The sequence below is a fragment of the Rhinatrema bivittatum genome, chromosome 5, assembly GCF_901001135.1.
Source record: "Rhinatrema bivittatum chromosome 5, aRhiBiv1.1, whole genome shotgun sequence".
NCBI lineage: Eukaryota > Metazoa > Chordata > Amphibia > Gymnophiona > Rhinatrematidae > Rhinatrema > Rhinatrema bivittatum.
In genome coordinates, this window is record NC_042619.1 from 18,010,058 (window position 1) to 18,037,942 (window position 27,885).

The 27,885-nt window shown below is 45.5% G+C and overlaps 1 protein-coding gene across 3 annotated transcripts in view; it reads left to right on the plus strand.

Moving 5' to 3' along the window:
* Positions 1-27,885, plus strand: part of SLCO2B1 (solute carrier organic anion transporter family member 2B1) — a 360,204-nt gene that overhangs the window by 257,486 nt on the left and 74,833 nt on the right. For all 3 annotated transcript variants that reach the window (XM_029602065.1, XM_029602067.1, XM_029602066.1), the window contains one exon: positions 26,104-26,305. In XM_029602065.1, the coding sequence (XP_029457925.1) occupies positions 26,104-26,305 (202 nt within the window). The remainder of the gene's footprint in view (positions 1-26,103; positions 26,306-27,885) is intronic.

Consider the following 27,885-nt stretch of genomic DNA (forward strand, 5'->3'; position numbering starts at 1 on the left):
AAGTTCTGGGTCATGTACCTTCCAAGAACCGTATTAGTGTCACATATCGCTATACCAGCTATGTCAGCCACAATACTAGGAGAACCTCTCTATCATTTCTTTGGGATTGCATCAGGGCTTCCTCCCTTTTTTTCAGCAACGAGGCTCTGTACTGATTAATGCTCTGACTTCTGGTTCCTGCTTCAAAACCAAAGTTCCAGGTGCATTCGCTGATCTGCTAAACATGAGATTCAGCACATACTGCCTCAAGTGCAAGTCCACCTTGAAACCTGACGACAGGTCTCATTGTCTCCTTGTACAGCACACACAAATGCGGGTAAGACATTACCACTCACACTCCCGTGGGAGGTTACATGATATCCAGATTAAATCAGCCCCTCCAATGGGACACCTCCTGTTCTCCCATCTGGCCGGATATCAGAGCGACCACCCCACCTTGTACCAAACTTCCCGGTACACTCCCCCAGACGCTACAAAGCGCAGAGGGGAGAAGGGGGGGGGGGGGGGTTGGGGAGTTTTAATTACACTATTCTTTCTTTCAACAGAAAGTAGTTACCCTCCGCCCATCCTGGACCTCAGAAATACCAACTTTCTTCAGAAGGCACAGGTAAAATGGTATCTCTCGTTACCATGCTTCCATAATCGCAGAAAGTACATTACCTCTAATCTTTCTATGTGCTTTATGGTGAGTCAACAATATTACAAACCCAAGCTCTGCCGCTTGCACCAGCTTCGGCAACTGGAGTATTTCATTGAATCACTATTGGTGAATGCTGTTTCTCTACAGAGTGCAACATCATTCACGCTTTTCCTTGCATGGACAACTGCATAACCACAGTCAGTCCACGCAAGGAGCTCTAACTTCTTCATGACTCACTATACATTTCCTAACTGGGATTACTGTCACTGCCATAAATCCCTTATATAACACTTCTGGACACCACATTCATAATGACCTTCCTGTCCAGCATATGTGCAGACTTTCTAATAAATTCTTACATGTCCCTGCGTGCATTTTTTCCATAACCTCAACCCCTCATTTCTTCATTGTCTGGCCATGGCGTTTTTTTCACTATGCACTTTCCTCATAGATCCAAAACTGCTATGGGTTAGATTCAGTGAAATTCCATTATCAGTGGGTCTAAGCTGTTCAACCGCTTTCGTCCCTCAACCATATTGCAGATCTAGAACCAAAACCTAGTCTGATTCTGCTCATGCTCGCATTTACTCAGGGTTGTAAAGTTTGACCTAAAACAGGGGTCAGGAACCTTTTTGGCTGAGAGAGCCATGAACGCCACATATTTTAAAATGTAATTCCGTGAGAGCCATACTAACTACAACCCCCCACCCTCCTGACTCCCCCAAGACCTACCAAATTAATTTACTACAACCTCCTACTCTCCTGATGCCCCCAAGACCTGCCAAATTAATTTACTACAACCCCCCATCCTCCTAACCCCCCCCCCCCCCAAGACCTGTCAAAAGTCCCTGGTGATCCAGTGGGGGTCCAGGGCTCGCAGACAAATCTTTAATAAAGAAGAAAAATCTAACAAAATCCCCCACCCTCCTGACGCCCTTCAAAACCTCCAAAATTAATTTACTACAACCCCCCCCCCTCCTGACCCCCCCCCCCCCCAAGACCTGCCAAAAGTCCCTGGTGATCCAGCGGGGGTCCAGGGCTCGCAGACAAATCTTTAATAAAAAATCTAACAAAACCCCCCACCCTCCTGACACCCTTCAAGACCTCCAAAATTAATTTACTACAACCCCACCCTCCTGACCCCCCCCCCCCCCAAGACCTGCCAAAAGTCCCTGGTGATCCAGCGGGGGTCCAGGGCTCGCAGACAAATCTTTAATAAAAAATCTAACAAAACCCCCCACCCTCCTGACGCCCCCCAAGACCTCCAAAATTAATTTACTACAACCCCCACCCTCCTGACCGCCCCAAGACCTGCCAAAAGTTCCTGGTGGTCCAGCGGGGGTCCGGGAGCGATCTCCTGGACTTGGACTGTCGGCTGCCAGTAGTCAAAATGGCGCCGACGGCCCTTTGCCCTCACTATGTCACTGGGGTGGACCAATGGCGACGTTAGCCCCTGTGACATAGTAAGGGCAAAGGGCCGTCGACGCCATTTTGCTTACTGGCAGCCGACGGCCCTTTGCCCTTACTATGTCACAGGGGCTACCGCCGCCATTGGTCCACCCCAGTGACATAGTGAGGGCAAAGGGCCGTCGGCACCATTTTGACTACTGGCAGCCAACAGCCCAAGTCCAGGAGATCGCTCCCGGACCACTCCTGGACCCCCACTGGACCACCAGGGACTTTTGGCAGGTCTTGGGGGGGGGGAACAGGAGGGTGGGGGTTGTAGTAAATTAATTTTGGAGGTCTTGAAGGGTGTCAGGAGGGTGGGGGATTTTGTTAGATTTTTACTTTTTTTATTAAAGATTTGTCTGCGAGCCAGATGCAGCCATCAAAAGAGCCATATCTGGCTCCCGAGCCATAGGTTCCTGACCCCTGACCTAAAAGCTTCTCAACCCAATATGCGTCTACTCCACTCCAGGCACAGTTTCACATGAACTTCCTGGAGCTTGTAGCCATGCATTATACCCTTAATGCCTTCCAATATTGCCTCTGCAACAAATCTTTGTGCATACAGACAGAAAGCATAGGGACAATGTGCTTTTCCAACACACAAGCACGCATAACCTCTTAGCTGCTCTGCAAAGAAGCTGCGCAGCTCTACCCTTGGCCCTTGCTCACTCCATGTATCCTCGGGCCACTTATCTAAGAGATTTACTGAACGCACTAGCAGACCTTCTCCATGTAGGTTTCTATCCTCTCGAATGGTCTCGGACTACATGTGTAGCGGGAAAAATCTTCTAATGCTGAGGTCAACCGAACTTGCCCTCTGCGTCCGAATTGAACCATACGGTGCACAGATTCTACTCCCTACACATGTTTCCAATGCGTTCCCATAGACGCCTTTCTTCCATCAAGGGCTTCTTAAATGTGTCTCTTCTGCTGCCTCTCATAGCCAGCACTCTTCTAATGTCGAACCGGGACAGGGTTCACTATTCCTCAGTCCCATGTCCTGGCCGAGACCAGTATGCTTCCCATACTTCTCAATCTATCACACCAGTAACCAATTTGCCTTCTCGTAAGTCAGTCTCAAATCATAGACTCACTGATGTTCTCAGGTACTGGTAGCGTCACAAAACATTCCATACCTAAATCCTACCGTTCAAAATGGCATGATTTACCACATGACGCATACAAAAGGGTATTCCCCTTTTTCTTTTTTCCACACCACTCTTTTCTCTTGCTCCCTCGGATTCTGCTCCCCAGACATCCTCCACATAGATACACCTCTGTTCCAATTGGTGTATCGTTTGGGAGTGGGGATACCCGATTAACGGTAAACCCCTTCTGAGTCAGCTTCCCATGGATTATCCACTGATCAAGCCGCCTCTATTTTCACTAATCACGGAATGGAACCTATATCTTATCCTTATAAGTCTCATACGTTCTCCGTTCGAGCCTTTCCATTCCTCTCATTTCACAGTTTGACTGGGAAATACTTTCCCTCATAAATGTCATTTCTGCCAATAGGGTCAGTGAGTTACACACTTTGTTACATACTCATCCGACTCTGCGTTCCTCCGTCACCGAGTGGTTTTTACGCATTCAACTTCCTATCTTTCTTAAGGTATACGTTGCATCTCACCTTACTCAGGATATACTCTGCCCAATTTTCCCAACACCTCTCTCTCACCAGAGTGAGAGGGTTCTTGCCACTTCTTGGACAATAATAGGACACTTGCATTCTATCTAGATCGCACTACATTCCATAGGAATTCCACCTAACTCTTTCCTTCTGCGGCAAGAGTCAAGCTGCGAGTTCCAGTGGGCAAACAGACCTATTCCTCCTAATTGATGGTCTGTATCTCTTTTCTACCAACAAGCAGGCATTTCACTACAACACTGTGCGTAGCCCCACTCTGTTGAATTTGTCCCAGCCTTAATAGCTTCCCCTCGGCCGCTGCTGCTTGTACATATTTATCAGGCTGCAACCTGGAGTTCTCTCCATACCTTCGCAGCCCATTATTGCTTAGATACGACTAGCCAGCATGTTCCATGTTTGGCCAGTCTGTCTACTCTTATTCTTTTCGGTTTAACTACCCAACATCCTTCCACCAACCCGTTAAGGGTTTCAGGATGCCCTCCGTTCCAAATTCCACCCCCGTCATTGTGCCTTTTGCGCGTCTTGGGTGCATTTGGTGCACTCTCGGGCATCCTCAGCTCGGTACTCACCCATATGTGAGGACTACCGTCCTGTGAGAAAGCAAGTGTTGCTTACCTGTAACAGGTGTTCTCACAGGACAGCAGGATGTTAGTCCTCATGAAACCCACCCGCCACCCCACGGAGTTGGGTCTGTATACGTTTTTGCTTTTATTTTAGTTTCGCTTGCGCTTTTAGCTATAAGATGAGACTGAGGGAGACACCTGTGGTCACAGGGATAATTGCAGGCTGAGCATGCTCAGTGCACTCAGTGTGCCAGCATCAATCAAAGCTTTATAGAAACTTTGACAGAAAGGTTTTCCATAGCAGGGCTCCGTCCACTGACGTCACCCATATGTGAGGACTAACATCCTGCTGTCCTGTGAGAACACCTGTTACAGGTAAGCAACACTTGCTTTGTTACCTTTCTTCCACCTGACCTTTTGCTTTCCTGATTTCTTTCTTTGTCTCTTTCACTAAGTATTCTTCCCTGTCTTCCTCTGTTTGGGATCCTTTGTACTTCTTGAATGCTGCTCTTATTGCCTTTATTTTTTCTGCCACCTCCTTTGAGAACCAAATCTGTTTCATTTTCCTCTTACTTTTGTTTACTTTTGTGACAGAGATTTGTGGCCTTTGCAATACCCCCTTTTAATTAGGCCCATTGTTGTTCCACCTCACCCATTTTCTCTCAGTCTTCTAGTTCCGGTACATTCCGAGTTTGATAAAGTCCGTATCTTTAAAATTCAAAACCCGGATCTTCGTGTGACTTCTCTGTATCCTATTTACCAAAGCAAACCATACCAACTGAAGATCACTGGTGCTCAGATGGGCACCTATGCAGACATTATAGACATTATCTCCATTAGTGAGCACTAGGTTGAGTATCACACCCTCCCTCGTAGGCTTCATTACCATTTGTTTCAGCAAATTTCCTTGAAGAGAATCCACTATTTCTCTACTTCTTGTAGATTCCACAGAAGGGATAGTCCAATCCATATCCGGGGGATTAAAATCTCCAATGAGCAACACTTGGCCCCTTCTTTCTCACCTTTTGGATGTCTGATCAGATCCCTGTCCGGTTCTTCTATTTGAGTCGGAGACCTGTAGACCACACCGATGTAAATGGAAGCACCATCTTCTTTTTTTTAGGACATCCCATAATGCTTCCCAGCCCCATGTCCCTTGCATTTCAGTTGCTTGGATATTGTTTTTGACATAAAGAGCTACTCCACCTCCTTTTCTGTCCTCTCTGTCTTTCCTTAACAAGTTATAGTCCAGGATGACCGTATCCCAATATTGAGACTCAGTGAACCAAGTTTCTGTAACAGCAAAATGTCCAAGTCTGCCTCCACCATTAGAGCCTGCAGCTCTGAGATTTCATTGCCCAGACTACGAGCATTTGTGGTCATAGCTTTCCAACTTTTCTGCCTTGGTTAGCTGTTTTTTTGTAGTCACCTTTTTTGCTTTTTTGAGGTGATTGATTTTGTTATTTTCACCTCACACGTCCTGTAATGCTTGGGGGTGACATGCATGCCATCCCCACCCTTCAGTTTAAATTTCTAATGTATGATTTGAATTTCTTGCTTAATATCTTCTTTCTTGCCACAGACAAATGTAGGCCAACCTTACCATATATCCTTTTATTGCTCCATACACGGCTCCAGTCTCCAATGTGTTCAAAACCATTTTCTTTATACCATGATTTGAGCCAGACATTGAAATGATGTATATAGCATAGCCTTGCCTTTCCCTTTCCATGAACAGGTAATACTTCTGAAAAGGCAATAGTCTTTGCCAAGGATCAAATCTTCTTCTCTTGGTTTTGGAAACCTTTCTGTACTGTATGGATATCATTTCTAGTGAGGTCATTGGTCTCCAGATGGATGATAGCATGGATATCAGAGGCCATACTTTCTTCTATCATTGCTATGACAACCTGCTTTGCATTTCTATTAGCTGAGGATAAACAGGAGTCCCCAAATTGGCTCCTCTGATGACTGAGTCTCCCAGCAGAAGAAGCTTGCTTCTCTGACATTTGGTGATGTTTACGGGTTTCTGGGTGCATTGAGTGATTATTTCCCTCTCAGACTTCACGTCATGTTCGATTGATGGAGCTTCTGTAGTTTCCATTGAGAAAAGGCAATATGCAAGGGGTAACAGCAGGGAGAGTGGGAGTCTTTTCATGACTGGCCTTATTCTGCCAGAGCCCCCTGATATCCATTTATTCCTGGGTTCCTGAATCCTGGTTGTCAGCTCCTCTGAGGAAGTAGGGGGCTGGTGAACAGGATACTGCACAGTTGGGGAAATTGGGAGTCTTTTTTTTCACAAGTCTTGTCCTAATAGAGCCCACTGTGTACCTTTTATTCCTGGGTTTTTTAATCCTCTGTGGGAGTTGGGCGAGATAGTCTGGATGCTGCAAAGAAGGGGAGGTTTTGTGAAACCTGGACAATTCCTCTTTCAGGTGAGTCAGCTCCTGAGGTAGAAAAAGCAAGTGCCTTGAATCCATTGCTGATATTCACATGTAACCAAATTTGCATGCCAATGTTGAGGAGTAGACATACGCACAGTTAATAAAATATTGTGGTAGATCTCTGTGCGGCCATATGCTTGCGTATATGGAGCCACGCAAAATTGTTCAAAAGTTATCCTCCCAGTTTGTACCTGAGGAAATGGAGGGTGAAGCAACTTACCCTACTTCATAACCTGCTACCTTAACCAGTAGTTGGCTACTCCACTCAGAGGAATGTTATGGGTCTAGGACAGGAGTGGGCAATATTGGCATAGAGTCATTTAATGCACTTCAATAAAACATTCAATAATTCGTTCAATAAAACATGCCTTTCTATCCATCCCACATCGTTTAAACTCCTCTGTTGTAGAGCAAAGCATATGTAACTTATTCTATCAGTCAGTTTTGCTTTAACTTATATGGATGACATATCCCATGTTGTAACAAAGTGATCCTGTCCATGGACTTATCAGGGTAGATATTCAAAATACCCACACATAAACATCTGCTAAAATGTCTGCACAGATTTTTCATGAATATTTATGTGCATACTTCTTAAAATCCAAAAATATGCATGTAAGTCCAAATCTCTCCCCCACTCTGTCCCCAGGAATTCCTCTATTCAATCTGGGTAAACTTACACTCAAACAGGACATATGCCTATAAGTTTACCTACATATTGAATGGGCAATTTTGTAAAAGGCCGTTTCTGCATGTAAAACACTTTTACCCACAGAAATCCCTTTTAGAATTCCCCTCAAAGTGTATTGGTTCAATAAAAAGGTATCTTTTTTTTGTTTGCTTGTTTGACCTTCATTTTCATGCATTCCAGTGGACTAACACGGTTAGCATACTACTTTAGCCATGAAATTTACCAAAATACATGTGTGGAATCTACTCCAGAACCGGAGAATGCACAATCTCAGAGACAACTGAGCTTCTGAAATGTTCTGTTAGTTGAGAACTCTTTCTGAACCATTGCTGGACATCCCGGTAGGGGGCTGATATAAGTTTTTTCATAATACCTCCACATTTCACACTCTATGGAAATGCGCACTTTTGTGAAAGAGTAGCAACAAACGTGGTATTTGAGGTGATCCTGTTTTCGTGGTTGGGGGTAGCCACCCCTTTGTCATTGTTTGCTGGTCTAGGTAGTCATAGTAATGACGGCAGAAAAAGACCAAAATGTTCTATCTAGTCTGCCCAGCAAGCTTCCCAAGGTAGGTACTGCTGCTCTGTGCAGGTTACCCCCACGTTTCTGTTAAGGGTAGTAACTGCCGCTTCATGCAGGTTACCCCCACGTTTCGGTTAAGGATAGTAACTGCCGCTCCATGCCAGTTAAGCTTTTATATTTATTCCCATCCTCTAGCCTTTAGGGATCCCCAGTGTTTATCCCATGCCCCTTTGAAATCCTTCACAGTTTTAGTCTTCACCACTTCCTCTGGAAGGGCATTCCAGGTATCCACCAACCTCTCAGTGAAGAAATATTTCCTGACATTGGTCCTAAGTCTTCCTCCCTGGAGTTTCAAATCGTGACCACTAGTTCTACTAAATTGTTTCCAATGAAAAAGGTTTGTTGACGACCATGGATCATTAAAACCTTTCAAGTATCTGAAGGTCTGTATCATATCACCCCTGCGCCTCCTCCTTTCTAGGGTATACATATTCAGATTCTTCAACCTCTTCTCTTAAGTCATTCGATGGAGACCTCCCACCATTTTGGTCACCCTTCTCTGGACCACCTCCATCCTGTCTCTTTCTCCTTTGACATACGGTCTCCAGAAATGAACACAGTACTCCAGATGAGGCCTCAACAAGAACCTGTATAAGGGGATTATCACTTCCCTTTTCTTACTAGATATTCCTCGCGCTTTTTTCTATTTTCTTTTGTTGTTCCTTGCTTTGCTTGATTTACATTTGGGTGTATGAATTCACCCTTGAACCTTGAAATGGGCCATATTAGCTTTCCACGTGGGTCAGGGCTAATGCCGTTTGTCATTTGGCAGGTGAGGAGGTTTTGCTTGGCTTGAGGTTTGCAGGGGCTCTAGTCATTGCTACGTATCAAGTCCTGGTCGCTGGATGTCCCTAGTCTCTGGGACCGGGGTTTGGCATGTAGTGGTGATTTCAGTTCTTGTGAACTTTTGGGAACTGGGTGGAAGTTCCTCGTTTGATCACTGACAAGTGGCATAAGTTTTGATTTGTGTGGAGAATTGGTATGGTTCATTTTGGGGTTTAGTGGTGAACATGGATGCCTATGTAAGGATCTCTGGAAGCTAGAGTGGCAGACCTGGAGGAGCTGAGGCAGACAGAGAGGTATATAGATGAGACCTTCAGGGACATAGTAGCCAAGTCCCAACTTCAGACTGGCAGCCCTGGTGCTGCCTTGGAGGAAGAAGGTCTCATGATTGGAGAGCATCAACCTGGTCCAGCAGGAAAGGATCCTGTAGCAAGGACCTGCTCTCCAAGTGATGCATTGTCCTTTCGCACCGAGGATATCTCCCAAGGCCTACTACCCAGGAGGGAAGGATTAGGTCGGCCGTCATAGTTGGTGATTCGATTATTAGGAATGTAGATAGCTGGGTGGCTGGTGGGCGTGAGGGTCGCCTGGTAACTTGCCTACCTGGTGCGAAGGTGGCAGACCTCACGCGTCACCCAGATAGGATTTTAGACAGTGCTGGGGAGGAGCTGGCTGTCGTGGTACATGTGGGCACCAATGACATAGGAAAATGTGGGAGGGAGGTTCTGGAAGCCAAATTTAGGCTCTTAGGTAGAAAGCTTAAATCCAGAACCTCAGGGTAGCATTCTCTGAAATGTTCCCTGTTCCATGCGCAAGTCACCAGAGGCAGGCAGAGCTCCGGAGTCTCAATGCGTGGATGAGACAATGGTGCAAGGAAGAGGGATTCAGTTTTGTTAGGAACTGGGGAACCTTTTGGGGAAGGGGGAGTCTCTTCCAAAGGGATGGGCTCCAACTTAACCAGGGTGGAACCAGACTGCTGGCGCTAACCTTTAAAAGGAGATAGAGCAGCTTTTAAACTAGAACAAAGGGGAAAGCCGACAGTCGCTCAGCAGCGCATGGTTCGGAGAGAGGTATCTTCAAAGGATACTAATGATGCATTAGAATTAGGGCATCCCAACAGTGAGGTTCCAATAATAAGAAAAGTAGTCCAAGTGCCTGTAACTAAATCTCACCTGAGCTAAAAAATTCTAACTTATCCCTATCAATTAAAAAGCAGAATGAAAATACAAACAAAAAACAAACTTTGAAATGTTTGTATGCTAATGCCAGAAGTCTAAGAAGTAAGATGGGAGAATTAGAATGTAAAGCAGTGAATAATGACATAGAATTAATTGGCATCTCAGAGACATGGTGGAAGGAGGACAACCAATGGGACAGTGCTATACCGGGGTACAAATTATATCACAATGACAGAGAGGGGCACCCGGGAGGCAGTGTGGCGCTTTATATCCGGGATGGCATAGAGTCCAACAGAATAAACATCCTGCTCGAGACTAAATGCACAATTGAATCTTTATGGGTAGAAATCCCATGTGTGTCGGGGAAGACTATAGTGATAGGAGTATACTACTATCCACCTGGTCAAGATGGTAAGACTGACAGTGAAATGCTAAGAGAAATTAGGGAAGCTAACCAAATTGGTAGTGCGGTAATAATGGGAGACTTCAATTACCCCAATATTGACTGGGTAAATGTATCATCGGGACACGCTAGAGAGATAAAGTTCCTGGATGGAATAAATGATAACTTTATGGAGCAATTGGTACAGGAACCGATGAGAGAGGGAGCAATTTTAGATCTAATTCTCAGTGGAGCACAGGATTGGGCATCCAAATGGCAGATGAAATTGAGCATCCAAATGGCAGATGAAATTTAATGTGGACAAGTGCAAGGTGTTGCATATAGGGAAAAATAACCGTTGCTGTAGTTACACGATGTTAGGTTCCATATTAGGAGCTACCACCCAGGAAAAAGATCTAGGCATCATAGTGGATAATACTTTAAAATCGTCAGCTCAGTGTGCTGCAGCAGTCAAAAAAGCAAATAGAATGTTAGGAATTATTAGGAAGGGAATGGTTAATAGAACGGAAAATGTCATAATGCCTCTATATCGCTCCATGGTGAGACCACACCTTGAATACTGTGTACAATTCTGGTCGCCGCATCTCAAATAAGATATAGTTGCGATGGAGAAGGTACAGAGAAGGGCAACCAAAATGATAAAGGGGATGGAACAGCTTCCCTATGAGGATAGGCTGAAGAGATTAGGCCTGTTCAGCTTGGAGAAGAGACGGCTGAGGGGGGATATGATAGAGATCTTTAAGATCATGAGAGGTCTTGAACGAGTAGATGTGACTCGGTTATTTTCACTTTCGAATAATAGAAGGACTAGGGGGCATTCCATGAAGTTAGCAAGTAGCACATTTAAGACTAATTGGAGAAAATTCTTTTTCACTCAACGCACAATAAAGCTCTGGAATTTGTTGCCAGAGGATGTGGTTAGTGCAGTTAGTGTAGCTGGGTTCAAAAAAGGTTTGGATAAGTTCTTGGAGGAGAAGTCCATTAATGGCTATTAATCAATTTTACTTAGGGAATAGCCACTGCTATTAATTGCATCAGTAGCATGGGATCTTCTTAGTGTTTGGGTAATTGCCAGGTTCTTGTGGCCTGGTTTTGGCCTCTGTTGGAAACAGGATGCTGGGCTTGATGGACCCTTGGTCTGACCCAGCATGGCAATTTATGTTCTTATGTTCTTATTTGGTGAGAGAGGTAACGGTGGTGGGGCCGCTTGGCAATAGTGACCATAATATGATCAAATTTGAATTAATGACTGGAAAGGGGACAGTAAGCAAATCCATGGCTCTCGTGCTAAACTTTCAAAAGGAAAACTTTGAGAAAATGAGAAAAATTGTTAGAAAAAAACTGAAAGGAGCAGCTACAAAAGTAAAAAGTGTGCAAGAGGTGTGGTCATTGTTAAAAAATACCATCTTAGAAGCACAGTCCAGATGTATTCCACACATTAAGAAAGGTGGAAAGAAGGCAAAACGATTACTGACATGGTTAAAAGGGGAGGTGAAAGAAGCTATTTTAGCCAAAAGATCTTCATTCATAAATTGGAAGAAGGATCCAACAGAAGAAAATAGGATAATGCATAAACGTTAGCAAGTTAAATGTAAGACATTGATAAGACAGGCTAAGAGAGAATTTGAAAATAAGTTGGCCGTAGAGGCAAAAACTCACAGTAAAAACTTTTTAAAATATATCCGAAGCAGAAAGCCTGTGAGGGAGTCAGTTGGACCGTTAGATGATCGAGGGGTTAAAGGGGCACTTAGAGAAGATAAGGCCATCGCAGAAAGATTAAATGATTTCTTTGCTTCGGTATTTACTGAAGAGGACGTTGGGGAGGTACTCGTACTGGAGAAGGTTTTCATGGGTAATGATTCAGATGGACTGAGCCAAATCACGGTGAACCTAGAAGATGTGATAGACCTGATTGACAAACTGAAGAGTAGTAAATCACCTGGACCGGATGGTATACACCCCAGAGTTTTGAAGGAACTAAAAAATGAAATTTCAGACCTATTAGTAAAAATTTGTAACCTATCATTAAAATCATCCATTGTACCTGAAGACTGGAGGATAGCTAATGTAACCCCAATATTTAAAAAGGGCTCCAGGGGCGATCCAGGAAACTAACGACCGGTTAGCCTGACTTCAGTACCAGGAAAAGTAGTGGAAAGTGTTCTAAACATCTAAATCACAGAACATATAGAAAGACATGGTTTAACAGAAAAAAGTCAGCATGGCTTTACCCAAGGTAAGTTTTGCCTCACAAATTTGCTTCGCTTTTTTGAAGGAGTTAATAAACATGTGGATAAAGGTGAACCTGTAGATGTAGTGTACTTGGATTTTCAGAAGGCGTTTGACAAAGTTCCTCATGAGAGGCTTCTAGGAAAAGTAAAAAGTCATGGGATAGGTGGCGATGTCCTTTTGTGGATTACAAACTGGCTAAAAGACAGGAAACAGAGAGTAGGATTAAATGGACAATTTTCTCAGTGGAAGGGAGTGGGCAGTGGAGTGCCTCAGGGATCTGTATTGGGACCCTTACTTTTCAATATATTTATAAATGATCTGGAAAGAAATACGACGAGTGAGATAATCAAATTTGCAGATGATACAAAATTGTTCAGAGTAGTTAAATCACAAGCAGATTGTGATAAATTGCAGGAAGACCTTATGAGATTGGAAAATTGGGCATCCAAATGGCAGATGAAATTTAATGTGGATAAGTGCAAGGTGATGCATATAGGAAAAAATAACCCATGCTAAAGTTACACAATGTTAGGTTCCATATTTGGTGCTGCAACCCAAGAAAGAGATCTAGGCATCATAGTGGAAAACACATTGAAATCGTCGGTTCAGTGTGCTGCGGCAGTCAAAAAAGCAAACAGAATTTGGGAATTATTAGAAAGGAAATGGTGAATAAAACGGAAAATGTCATAATGCCTCTGTATCGCTCCATGGCGAGACCGCAGTTTGAATACTGTGTACAATTCTGGTCGCCGAATCTCAAAAAAGATATATAGAAACATAGAAACATAGAAATGACGGCAGAAGAAGACCAAACGGCCCATCCAGTCTGCCCAGCAAGCTTCACACTTTTTTTTCTCATACTTATCTGTTTCTCTTTGCTCTTTGGTTCTATTTCCCTTCCACCCCCACCATTAATGTAGAGAGCAGTGATGGAGCTGCAACCAAGTGAAATATCAAGCTTGATTAGTTACGGGTAGTAGGGGAAGTAACCGCCGCAATAAGCAAGCTACACCCATGCTTATTTGTTTTACCCAGACTGTGTTATTCAGCCCTTATTGGTTGTTTTTCTTCTCCCCTGCTGTTGAAGCAGGGAGCTATGCTGGATATGCGTGTAGTATCAGTTTTTCTTCTCCCCTGCCGTTGAAGCAGGGAGCTATGCTGGATATGCGTGAAGTATCAGTTTTTCTTCTCCCCTGCCGTTGATGCAGAGAGCTATGCTGGATATGCATTGAAAGTGAAGTATCAGGCTTATTTGGTTTGGGGTAGTAACCACCGTAACAAGCCAGCTACTCCCCACTTTGTGAGTGCGGATCCTTTTTTCCACATTTCCTCTTGCTGTTGTAGCTTAGAGCGATGTTGGAGTCACAGTAACCATGTGTATGTTTATTGAATAAGGGTATTATCTCCAGGCAGTAGCCGTCATTCTGGTGAGCCACCCACTCTTTATTGACGGCCTCTTGATTTTATGGATCCACAGTGTTTATCCCACGCCCCTTTGAAGTCCTTCACAGTTCTGGTCTTCACCACTTCCTTCGGAAGGGTATTCCAGGCATCCACCACCCTCTCCGTGAAGAAATACTTCCTGACATTGGTTCTGAATCTTCCTCCCTGGAGCTTCAAATCGTGACCCCTGGTTCTGCTGATTTTTTTCCTATGGAAAAGGTTTGTCGTTGTCTTTGGATCATTAAAACCTTTCAAGTATCTGAAAATCTGTATCATATCACCTCTGCGATGGAGAAGGTACAGAGAAGGGAGAAGGTACAGAGAAGGGCTACCAAAATGATTTATTTATTTTTAGATTTTTTTATACCGGTGTTCCTGTATGAAATACAGATCACATCGGTTTACATTGAAACAGAACATAAATTTTTGCCTAGAGGCATTATATAGAACAAGGTTATGGAACTTGGAACAGGGTAAACTAGATCAAAATTAACATTGTAATGTAAACATATTGGCTAAAAAGTCTCATTGAGCAGTAAAAACAAAAACATAAAAGCAAAACAGTAAATGTCACATGAGTCCTGCAGCAAGAGATTGGATACAGAGTCGAGTAGTAGTATAGAACCTGGGGAATGCGATGGTGAGGAACTCTTGCTGGCTGTAGGGGAAAAAAGTGCTTATGGTCCTGTAAAAGCTTGTTTAAAGAGCCAGGTTTTAAGTTTCTTTTTGAATGTAGAGTGGCAGATCTCTAGATGGATATCTGGCGGGAGCGCGTTCCATTGAATGGGGCCTGCAGTAGATATGGCACGTTTCTGAAGCGAGGATTTTGTTGAGGGTACATGGAGTGTGCCTTTATATGCTCCTCTGATGGGTCTAGCTGAAGAGTGAGGACATAGTTGGGTGCTTAGGTGAAGTGGGGAGATATTGTGAATTGATTTATGAATTACTGTGTGCACTTTATAAAGAATCCTTTGCTTAATTGGAAGCCAATGGAGGAGTTTGAGAATGGGGGTGATGTGATCTCTTTATTCGTATTTGTAAGGATTCTAGCTGCAGAGTTTTGTAACATTTGGAGGGGTTTGATGGATGAGATTGGGAGGCCGAAGAGGAGCGAATTGCAATAGTCGATTTTTTATAGTATAATGGCTTGAAGAACCAACCGGAAATCATTGAAATGAAGAAGAGGTTTCAGCTTTCTCAGGACTTGTAGCTTGTATAAACAGTCTTTAGTGGTGGTGCTTATAAATTTTTTAAGGTTAAGCTGATCGTCTAGAATGACGCCTAGGTCTCGTACATGTGATAATGATACAAATAATGTACAAAATGATAAGGGGAATGGAACAGCTCCCCTATGAGGAAAGACTAAAGAGGTTAGGAATTTTCAGTTTGGAGAAGAGACGGGTGAGGGGGGATATGATAGAGGTGTTTAAAATCATGAGAGGTCTAGAATGGGTAGATGTGAATCGGTTATGTACTCTTTCGGATAATAGAAAGACTAGGGGGCACTCTATGAAGTTAGCATGTGGCACATTTAAAACTAATCGGAGAAAGTTCTTTTTCACTCAACGCACAATTAAACTCTGGAATTTGTTGCCAGAAGATGTGGTTAGTGCAGTTAGTATAGCTGTGTTTAAAAAAGGATTGGATAAGTTCTTGGAGGAGAAGTCCATTACCTGCTATTAAGTTGACTTAGATAATAACCACCGCTATTACTAGCAACGGTAACATGGAATAGACTTCGTTTTTGATTACTTGCCAGGTTCTTATGGCGTGGATTGGCCACTGTTGGAAACAGGATGCTGGGCTTGATGGACCCTTGGTCTGACCCAGTATGGCATGTTCTTATGTTCTTATTGTGGACCGTCCTAAAAAAAGAAGATAGTGCTTCAATTTTTACTGGTGAGATCTACAGACCATTGACTGAAACTGAAGAACTGGACAGAGAACTCATAGAAGACATCCAAAAGGTGGAAAAGAAGGGCAAAGAGTTGCTCGTTGGAGATTTTAATCTGCCGGATGTGGATTGGAGTATCCCTTCTGTGAAATCTACAAGAAGTAGGGAGATAGTGGATGCCTTTCAAGGGGCTCTGCTCAAACAAATGGTAATGGAACCCACGAGAGTGTGTGATACTCGATCTAGTGCTTACTAATGGTGATAATGTCTCTAATGTTCAGGTAGGAGCTCATCTGAGCATCAGTGTTCATCAGACAGTATGGTTCGATTTTACAATTAAGATACAGAGAAGACACACAAAGACCCGAGTTTTGAATTTCAAAAATACAGACTTTGAAATGGGGACATACCTGGAGGAAGTACTGAAAGACCATGAGAAAATGGGTGAGGTGGAACAGCAATAGGCCAAGTTAAAAGGAGCTATAACAAAGGCAACAACTATATATGTTAGAAAAGTAAACAAGAGTAAGAGAAAAAAGAAACTGATTTGGTTCTCTAAGTAAGTGGCTGAAAAAATAAAGGCAAAAACACAGCATTTATGAAATATAAAGGAACTAAAAAAAAAAGGAACATAGGGAAGAATATCTGTTATAAATGAGGGAGACAAAGATTTAAGGAAAGAAAAAAGTCAAGCGGAAGAAAGGATGGCCAAAGAGGTAAAGCATGGAGACAAAACATTTTTCAGATATATCAGTGAAAGAAGGGAGGTCAGAAGTGGTATAGTGAAATTGAAAGGTGACAAAGTGTGGAGAGTAACAAAGAAATGGCAGAAATATTAAACAAATACTTCAGTTCAGTATTGACTAAAGAAGACCCTGGAGAAGGCCTGTTGCTGTTTAACAAGACTGTAGATGGGAATGAAGTAGACAAAACTCAGTTTACAGACGAGGAAGAGCTAGACAAAATGAAAGTGGTCAAGGCCATGGGGCCAGATGAGATACACCCCAGGATACTAAGAGAGCTCAGAGATATATTGGCAGGTCCACTAAAGAATCTGTTCAATAGATCCCTGGAAACAGAAGTGGTGCCGCAGGATTGGAGAAGAGTGGTGGTGGTCCCACTTCACAAGAGTGGGAGCAAAGAGGAGGCCGAAAACTATAGGCCAGTTAACCTCACCTTGGTGGTGAAAAAATTAATGGAGATTGCTGAAGGAAAGGATTGTGAACTATCTACATTCCGGTGGGTTTCTGGACCTGAGGCAGATCCTATCAGACAAATCTGATTTATTTTTTTGATTGGGTGACTAGAGAATTGGATCAAGGAAAAGTGCTAAATGTGATCTACTTGCATGTCAGCAAAGCTTTTTATATGGTTACACATAGGAGGCTTGTGAATAAAACAAGAAGCTTGGGAGTGAGCACCAAGGTGGTGGCGTGGATTACAAACTGGATGACTGATAGGAGACAGAGTGTAATGGTAAATGGAACCTACTCTGAAGCAAGAACAGTGTTAAGTGGAGTGCCACAAGGATTGGTTCAATACTTTTGTGAGCGACCTGGCGGAAGGGATAGAAGGTATAGTTTATCTATTTGCAGATGATACTAAGATCTGCAACAGAGTGGACATGCCGGAAGGAGTAGAGAGAATGAGATGTATCTGTCTAGGTATCAGACATCTGTTTCTCACTGTGTTTGTCTGGGTGTGGAGTGTCTGTGTCTGTCTGGGTATGAGATATCCATTTCTCTCTGTATCTGTCTGGCTATGAGGTATCCATTTCTGTCTATGTCTGTCTGATTGTAGAGTGTCTGCATCTCTGTGACTGTGTGTGTGTGTGTGTGTGTGTATGCTTGCTTCTTTCAGCAAATTAAAGCAAAACAAAAAGGGGGCTTTGAGCAACTGGCTGGCAATGTAGCTGCCTGATGGATACACTGTTGCGTTCGTGCCTCTTCTCACCCCTCACTCCACCCTCTCTACCTTGGGAGTGACTCCCTTCGACTCTGATGGACAGTTGCAGCCGCGGCTTCTCTCTGCCTCTTGGTCCCGGTGTCCCCGGGCTGGCTTGACGCTACGGATCTGCCATGTTCCTGATGACGTAAGGGTGCGTGCGTGCGCTCCAGACTTTGTACCAGCAAGGGCGTGAACTTCGGGGGCGTCTCCCCGTAGTGACGTCATCCATTTCCACTTTAAAAGGTCTTTGTTTGCTAACCTCTAACGAGTTAGCAGGGAACTCCAACAGGACTTGCTTTGGCAGTCCACGATACTTGCAACAATGATTCAAGTTAGCTAGGGGAATCCTTCTCCACTGCTCGGCCTTTTCAAACTTACCAGGAGTACCCGCTCCACGGGGGCACCACTCTCTCTTCTTGATTTCAGATTGCCAAGACGGGATCCAGTATTTGCTCCTCGAGGGCCTACGTCCCTGAATACTCGGAAGACTCCTCATTGCCTGGAAGCGATCGCAGATGTGAACACAGTGAGTTCTATTGTAGATAGGAACCGGTACTCGCTCCACGAGGGCCCATGTTCCTAGAATCCTTTACAGACTCTCTTCTACTCTAGAAGCCATTCCATATACAACTATTGTGAGTTCTTATTACAGACTGTTTGTGGGAACCAGGGCTCGCCTACGGCTCCTGTTCCTAATATACTGAAGACTCTCTGTGGCATAGAGACCATTGCAGACATCTACTATTGTGAGTGTACCATCTTGTATCCAGAATACCCTGTCTACTCACTATTTCTAGTCTCTCTCTACAGCTCAACGACCCAGAGATTATATTCAAGTATCAGAGGGACTTCAGCCCTGCTGAACACATCGACTCAGTACTGCCACCTCTGGTGGTCCAGCTTCCAGCCTAATAAAGAACTATTGTGTTTATCTCATATTCTAGCCTAGCCGGTGGTTCCTCTCAGGATCTCCTGGGGGCATCGGCCCAGGGATTCACCATTTCCTCCAAGTGGTCATTCCTTACATTACTATCACTCTGTGGGAGCCAACCACTACCGACCACTAACCCCGCTTATGGAAATATTATATAGATAGCTACCTTCTCTTTCTATAGGACTTGCCAGCAGCCTATATGTAACAGATTGCTACTCCGTAGCAGAGGCATGATAGATTGCTATCTCTGTAGCGAAGTACAATATACCTATTGTTAGCTCCTCTCCTCAGTAGAATATCATTGAACAGATTGCCAACTCCTCTTCCTGGGGAGTTGATCCATAACAGATTGCTATCCCCTTCTTTACAGGAGCTTCTAACAGCAGTTCGCTAACAGATTACTAACTCTGCCCTCCTGGCGGAGTAAGCATTACAGATAGCTAACTCCTCCCTTCTGGAGGAGCAGATCATGACAGATTGTTAACTCCTCCCCCTTTCAGGAGAAAAGCAGAATAGATTGCTAACTCCACCCTCCTGGAGGGGTGAGCGATAACAGATTGCTAGCTCCTCCCCTCTGGAGGAGGAGAGCGTAATATACACTTCATATAGATAGATAGATAGATAGACAGCCTTCTTCCGAACCCAATCATAGCCTGCCCTCCCCCGCCCCAGCACAGGGCACCCCTCCCAGTCCCAGACCCCCAGAGGCTTCTATTTATTGCCTTCCCGCTCTCTAGCCCCAGCAGAGCCCAAACAACCTGCTGTTCCCCCTCCAGTCCAAGCAGAGCCTTCTCTCTCCCTTGCAATCTCAACCCCAGTATAGCCTGCCCTCACCACCCAGCAGTCTCTACACAGCCAGCACCCTCCAGGCTAAGCCCCTCCCCCAGCCCCAGCAAAGTACTTCTTTTCCCAAGCTGAGCCCTTCCTCCCCCCAACCACAGCATAGCCTCCCTCCACCAGCCCAAGACCCAGCCACTCTAGCCTCTGAAGGCCAGGAGCTCTTTGCACCAGATGCACACATACATCCTGTCAATCACTGGTAGTCAAATAAGCATGTGGCATTCAGTGCAAAAAAATGGTTTCCTGTACATACCGGATCAGTCCAGACTCCTGGGTTTTGCCTCCGCACCAGCAGATGAAGACAGAGCAAGATTTGACTGACTCTGTCATAAATACCAGGGTGCCACCCACAGTCTGCCAGTATTACTCTGTCTCCAGCAGATGGTCTGGGTGTTTTACTCACAGTCTGAGCTGATCCTTAAAAAAAAAAAAAAGTAAGATTTAGATAGCCTTACAGAGCTTTGTTTGGTTACTTTTATTAATTAAGTTTAAAAAAAAAAAAGAAAGAAAGAAAAATCATAAGAAGACTGAGAAGGCAGAAAGTCAGTCCCGGAGCGTCCAGCGACAGTCTTAACCTCCCAGGGGGTTGGCAGGTCCTGAGGGGACCATCCCCCCCTGGTTCTGCAGGCTGCTGGTGCTAAGGGTTGAGAACCCTGACTTTGTCTTTTGGTAGCCCAGCCGGGGGTGATACCAGGGAGCCCGGATCACTCACCCCAGCCAAACTGCTTCAGGACCCGACGTTAGACAGCGGTACAGGTTTGAAAAATAAATAAAAAAATAAAAATAATAGTAGCAGGACATGGATTTTGGCAGCTCTCTGTTTCTTTTTGCTGCGGCGGTCGGCTGTTCGCGTCTCCTCTCCCCTCGCTCTTTACTTTTTTCTCTGCAGCCCGACTTCATAATGCCACGCGATTCGTGCGGCTCGGGGCGCGCGCACCTTTCGCGGGATGGGCTGTGCTCAGCCTACATCCCCGGAGGCGAAGGGACGTCGGGGTCTGTTCAGGGGGAGGTCGTTCGGCGCAGAACGATGGCGGTCATGATCGGGGAGCTGCCTTCTCCTGCCTCCAGGCAGTTGCCAGTGAATGCGGTAAAAAGCGCCATTTTGGATTCGGCCTCCTTCGCGGCGCCGCTCACGGTGGGGGCAAGGAATTCCTTGCCCTCCCTCTCTCCCCAGAGACCAGTTCCGCAGCCTGTTTCGCAGGCAGGAGCAGCGGGGGGGGGGGGGGGGGGCAAGGGGATGATACAGGGGCGGATTCGGATGTTTCATGTTCCTCCTTTTCCTCAGAATTTATCCTGGCTATGCATAGGGCCTTTAAGGCATGCAAAGCCTCTAAACGGCATTCTCCTAAGTCCGGGGGCTTTGATGGGCCATGCCCTGCAGGCAAGGGTCGACCCTGGTTGGGGGACCCTGGGGGGCCTTCTAGGGCAAAGTGTCCGTTATGGGCTATTCTTCCCCGGGAGGATACGGACTCAGCTTCGGAGTCTCCAGATCATGAGGATCAGGATGGGCTGCCCCACCCCCGCGGGGGGTAGAGGAAGATGGCGACCAGTCGCAGGGGAAGACGCGGCAGAGCCATGTCTCTGAGGGCGATGACCCTAGGGTGGTCTGCCTCTTCCACAGAGACAAGCTGGGACCCCTCATTCCTGCTATTTTGGAGGAGTTGGGAATTGCTGTGCCTCCTGAGGAGTCTCATTTCGGCTCGATGGACCCAGTATTGTTGGGACTGAGTGGCCCTCCTACGACATTTCCTTATCATTTTTCGGCTACGGACCTCCTCTTTCGCGGGTGGGATACCCTAGATTTGGGGCTGAAGGTCACGAAGGCTATGGATAAGCTTTATCCTCTGCCTGAGGATGCCCTGGAAGTTCTTCGTGTTTCAAAGGTGGATGCGGCTGTTTCAGCGGTGACAAAGAGGCTACTATTCCGGTCATGGGGGCCATGGCCCTAAAGGATCTGCAGGATCGGAAGCTGGAGGTCCAGCTTAAAAAGATCTTAGAAGTATCCGCTCTAGGGATCCGGGCGGCAATTTGTAGCAATTTTGCTCTGCGGGCAGGACTGCGTTGGGTGTAACAACTGCTCGCCAATGAGGGCCTTTCTGAGGAGGAAGCCCGACAGGCGGGCCATCTCGAGGCGGTAGTGGCTTATAGTGCCGACGCGCTGTACGATCTCCTGAGAACTTTGGCTCATTCCATGGTCTCGGCCGTCTCGGCACGACGATTATTGTGGTTAAGGAACTGGTCCGCGGATGGAGCCTCCAAATCCCGGCTGGGGTCCTTACCCTTTAAAGGCAAACTTCTATTTGGAAAGGAATTGGAGGATATGATTCAGTCACTGGGCGAAAATAAGGTTCATCGTCTCCCTGAGGACAGAACACGCGCCAGAGGATCCTTCTCGGCTAGGTCCAGGTGTCGGGGTACTCGAAAAGCTCATACTCCTCATCCCAGTGCCTCTTCCTCATCCTTTCGTCCTGCGGGTGGCTGACAGCAGTCACAGGCCTTTCGAGGAAGGCGTTTCGGTAGACCTGGTGGCTCCCGGTGGTAAGACTGCGCATTGATGTCCGGCCGGTCCATTCCTCCAGACCGAAGGTAGGGAGCAGACTGTCTCTATTTTACGAGGAGTGGACCACAATCACGTCACATCAGTGGGCACCCTCCGTGATAAAACACGGTTACGCTTTAGATTTTGCATGTCGTCCCAACCCACGATTTTTCACGTCCCCGTGCGGGTATGCTGAAAAACGTCAAGTGGTCCAACAGACCTTGCAGCGGCTGTTGGATCTGGGGGCGATTGTTCCAGTACCTCCTCCAGAGCAACGTAGAGGACATTATTCCATATACTTCGTCATTCCAAAGAAGGAAGGGTCCTTTCATCCCATACTAGATCTAAAGTGCGTCAACAGATGCCTTCGGATCCCACGCTTTCGCATGGAAACGTTGCGTTCCGTCATTGCTTCCGTTCGTCCGGGGGAATTCGTGGCTTCACTGGATCTGACAGAGGTATATTTGCACAACAAAATCAGGGAGGACCATCAGAAATATCTCAGATTCTTCATGTTGGGGAACCTTTACCAGTTTCAGGCATTGCCGTTCGATCTGGCCACAGCTCCCCGAACATTCACCAAGATAATGGTGGTAGTTGCAGCACAGCTTCACCGGGAGGATTTGTTGGTGCATCCAAACCTGGACGATTGGTTGATTCGAGCAAAATCCGAATCCCGGTGCCATTCTGCAATCCACCGGGTGCTACAGTTGTTGAGGTCCCTCGGTTGGATGGTCAACACAGCCAAAAGTCAACTCATTCCCTCTCAGTCGCTGGAGTTTTTGGGAGCTTTATTCGACACCCGTCAGGGAAAGGTCTATCTCACCTCGGATCGCAGTCTCAAGTTGCAGGGACAAGTCCGGTCCTTACTGGAGAAACAACCGCTGACGGTTTGGGATTACTTGCAGACGCTAGGGTCCATGGCTTCGATGCTGGAATTGGTTCCTTGGTCTTTCGCTCACATGCGTTGCTTGCAGTTGGCGTTACTTTCCCGCTGGAGTCCGGTGTCCGAGCAGTTCTACCTTCCATTACCATTGACGGACCTGGCACGATCCAGTCTAGTTTGGTGGCTTTAGCTAGGACAATCTGCTCCGGGGCGTTCCGCTGGTGGTGCTGGATTGGACAGTGGTCACCACGGATGCAAGCCTCTCCGGCTGGTGAGCTGTGTGCTTGCGGAAGTCAGTGCAGGGGCTCTAGACCCCGGTCGAGTCTCGGTGGTCGATCAATCGCTTGGAGACCAGAGTGGTGTGCCTGGTGTTGCAGGCCTTCCTCCCTCTGATTCAGGGGAAGTCAGTCAGGGTGCTCTCCGACAATGCGACCACAGTGGCTTACATCAATCATCAGGGGGGGACCAGGAGTCGTTCAGTGGCATTAGAAGCTCGCCTGTTGATTCATTGGGCGGAATGGCACCTAGCCATCATAGCTGCGTCCCACATAGCAGGGGTCGACAACATACACACAGATTTTTTGAGTCAAAATCAGCTCGACCCCGGAGAGTGGGAGCTTGCGGACAGGGCTTTTCAACTCATCTGTGATAGATGGGGCACGCCGTCCATGGACCTGATGGCGACCTTCAAGAATGCCAAGGCTCCACGCATCTTTGCTCGATGAAGGGAAACGGGGGCAGAGGACGTGGATGCTTTGGCGTTGCCCTGGCCGATGACAGTCCTTCTGTATGACTTTCCCCCTCGGCCGCTGATCGGCAAGGTACTACATCTAATAGAGAGCCATCCGTCGGAGTTAATCTTGGTGGCTCTTGAGTGGCCCCGTCGGCCGTGGTTCGCGGATCTCGTCAATCTCGCGGTGGAGGGCCCACTGCGTTTTCCGTTTCTGCTGAACCTCCTTCACCGGGGCCTCAGGTAGATCGCTTTTGTCTAGCGGCATGGCGTTTGAGAGGCGACGTCTAAAAGGTAAAGTTTATTCGGACGCAGTGCCCCCCCTGAGGTCGCATAAGGTGTCGACTTCCTTATCATATGTGCAAGTGTGGAAGGTTTTCGTTTCGTGGTGCGTTTCACGTGCAATTGTCTCCACTCGGGCATCCATTTCCAGTATTCTAGCCTTTCTACAGGACGGTTTAGCTAAGGGATTGTCCTGTAGCTCCTTGTGGGTGCAGGTAGCAGCTCTCGATTGTTTACGCAGTTCTGTAGACGCGAAGACTCTGGCAGCGCACCCCGATGTTGCCCGGTTTCTGCAAGGGGCGAAACATTTACGCCCTCTGCTGAATTCTCCATGTCCATCCTGGATTTTAAATGTGGTCCTTAAGGCTTTGTGTGCGCCCCCTTTTGAGCCACTGAAGAGGGCGACGCTAAAGGATCTCACATTGAAGGTAGTATTCCTGGTGGCAATTTCCTCGGCACGCCGGGTTTCTGAACTTCAGGCATTGTCCTGCAGGGAGCCTTTCTTGAGGATCTCTGATTCCGGAATTAGTTTGCGGACCGTCCCATCTTTTCTGCCAAAAGTAGTTTCCTCCTTTCATTTGAACCAGTCGATGGAGCTACCATCGTTTACCGACCTGGATAGGTTGGATTCTCTTTCGAAGGATTTACGAAAGCTGGATGTCCGTAGGGCGCTACTGTGTTATCTGGAAGCTACCAATGCTTTTCGATTGTCGGATCATCTCTTCGTCCTTTGGAATGACCAAAGAGGGGGTAATATGGCGTCCAAAACCATCATCGCCCATTGGTTGAAAGAGGCCATAAATTCCTCATATTTGTTCTGTGGTCGGCCTCTGCTGGTGGGGCTGAAGGCGCATTCCACTCGCTCCCAGGCGGCTTTCTGGGCGGAGTGTCATCAGATTTCTCCACAGGAGATTTGCAGAGCAGCAACTTGGAAATCTTTGCATACTTTTGCGCGACATTATCGGCTCGATGTCCAGGATCCAAGGGACGGAAATTTCGGAGCAGGCGTATTGAGAGCAGGCCTCTCTGGATCCCAGCCCAAGTAGGTTCAAGCTCTGGTACATCCCAGGAGTCTGGACTGATCCGGTACGTACAGGGAAAAGAAAATTAGGTCTTACCTTCGATAATTTTCGTTCCTGTAGTACCAAGGATCAGTCCAGAGTCCCGCCCGCTATGTGCATAAAAGCTTCAGAGAGTCCGCTGCTTCTGATTCTGCTCTTGTTTTACCTGATATGTGATGTTCTCCCATTTGTTAACCTCTTTTACGGGTCTGGTTTGTTGTTGGGGTCAGTGATCCAACGGTTTCCCAGTTGAGATTTCTGTATATAGTTAGTTTTCAGCTAGGGGTCATTCTGATTTGACATTCCATAATACTGGCAGACTGTGGGTGGCACCCTGGTATTTATGACAGAGCCAGTCAAATCTTGCTCTGTTTCCATCTGCTGGTGCGGCGGCAAAACCCGGGAGTCTGGACTTATCCTTGGTACTACAGGAACGAAAATTATTGAAGGTAATACCTAATTTTCTTATAGCCCCTCTTCCCTCACTGCTGATCACTGTAATTTTAAAAGGTCCATTTTTTGGGTAAAGCCCTCTTCATTTCTAAATGGAAAACGCTTTTCACCTTCTGCATTTTAAATAATTTTGCGATGATGTCATAAAAGGCCAACTGTGATGCCATTTTTGAATTGGCAGTTGGAGAAGTCAGCAATCTCTGGTTGTTCCATTAATAAAATATGAATTGTTACATGATAATAAATTGCCGTGGCTCCATAAGGTCAAGGAAAGCAATGGCAGGTTGCCCTGACAACTTGCTAAACATGGTAGATTGCTGTGATTTATGGCTGACTGTCTCTGTATGCTAATAATAGAGGCTCATGGGGTGGAATTGGATTCCTAACTTTGATTGTGCACAGCCTCGATGGAAGGAGAGAATAGTTAATAAATGCTGAAAAGTAAATGAAATAAATTGTCTTTGGTTTTATTTTTTAGGAGCTGTGAATATTCCTGGAGCAATGATTGGAATAGTTGCAGGGGGAGCCATCATGAAGAAGTTCCGAATGACTCTAAAGCAGTGTGCGGCATTGTGCACCATAGGGTTGTTTGCAGGCATCCTCTTTGCCTTTCCCCTCCTCTTTATGGGATGTTCAACACAGGATTTTGTCAGCGCAAACTACATCCACATAAAAAAGAGGTATCACTGAATAGAATCATGTTTTCTGTTAGAGAACTCCAGGTCATCTAGGCCATCCATTTATTGTACATTATCTACTCTTACAAACCTCCGGTGATGGAGATTCTGCCACCGCCCTAGATAACCTTTTCTAGTGGATTATGGTTATACTTTAAAAATAACCTTCTTAATGTCTAATCCTAAATATAAATCCCCCCTCCCCCCATTACCATTAGTTCTCGTTCTATCCCCAGTAGAGAACAGCCAGTCACCATCTGCTTTATCTCGTGGGACGGGCGTCTCCAGAGACTGCCAGGGTCTTTGCCACATGTAGGGGGATGTTACTTGGAACCGATCGGCCTCTGTAAAGCATAGCCTGTCTCACAATCTGGGGCCGCTATTGCATAAAATTTGCTTGAGCAGCTAAGCTGTTATTTTTCTCAGCGGCATTTTACCGCCAGGAAAATACCGTGGAGTTTATTAAGCTGCAGTTTTAAGTACCACAGCTTAGTGAACCCCTCCAGGAAAACAATGGTGCCTTAGTAAATGATCCCCATAGATGATAAGCCATCTGGGGCAGGGAAATACCAATTGTACCTGGTTGCAAATTGCCTCAAATTTGGAAAAGCAAGACATTAAATCTAAAATCCAGATCCACACAGTACACATCATATTGTGTACTGTTTAGTACAAATGGCAAAATATTTCATTGTGTTTACATGTGATATTCTTATTCCATGTATATCTTAAATTTTTGTTTTGAATAATGTGCCTATGTTTTTGACTCACACTTCATTTGTAATCCATTCATAGAACTAATGCTCAGTCAGCATTCTCCATTCTGTATTTATGCAGTTTAGTTTTCCTTCTTAAGAGGATAACTTTTAAATAGCTGCATGCGCGGCCATATACACATGATATGGGTGTGCAGAAATCTATTCCTGTATTTATAACCTGTATTTATATGATATACGTAGATTATAAAATACACACAAATATATCCAGCAACCTGTGTGTGTATGTAAAAAAAAAAAAATGAAAATACATATTGCACTTATCCAGATAAGTTCTGAGTCTTATGGCTAAATAGCAGCTTTGCAGCTACTTATCCAACTAAGTCAAATAACTGGATAAGTCTTAAATTATGCTACTTATCCAGATAAGTCAGATAGTCGGATAAGTCTTAAATTATGCTACTTATCCAGATAAGTCAGATAGTCGGATAAGTCTTAATTAGTGCTCCTTATCCAGATAAATCAGATGGTCGGATAATCTTAAATAGTGCTACTTAAACAGATAAATCAGATAGTCAGATATGTCTTAAATAGTGCTACTTATCCGGATAAATCTTAAATAGTGCTACTTATCTGAATAAATCAGATAGTCGGATAAGTCTTAAATAGTGATACTTATCCAGATAAGTAGCTCTATTTGAGACTTATCTATCTATCTTACTTAGCCAGATAGGTAGCACTTTTCAGACTTATCTGCCTATGTGACTTAGCCGAATAAGTGGCGCACAATTTCTATACCTGCGTATTTTTACTTTTAACATTAAAAATATGTGTGTGGAGATGTTACCTGCGTAATTTACATGCATT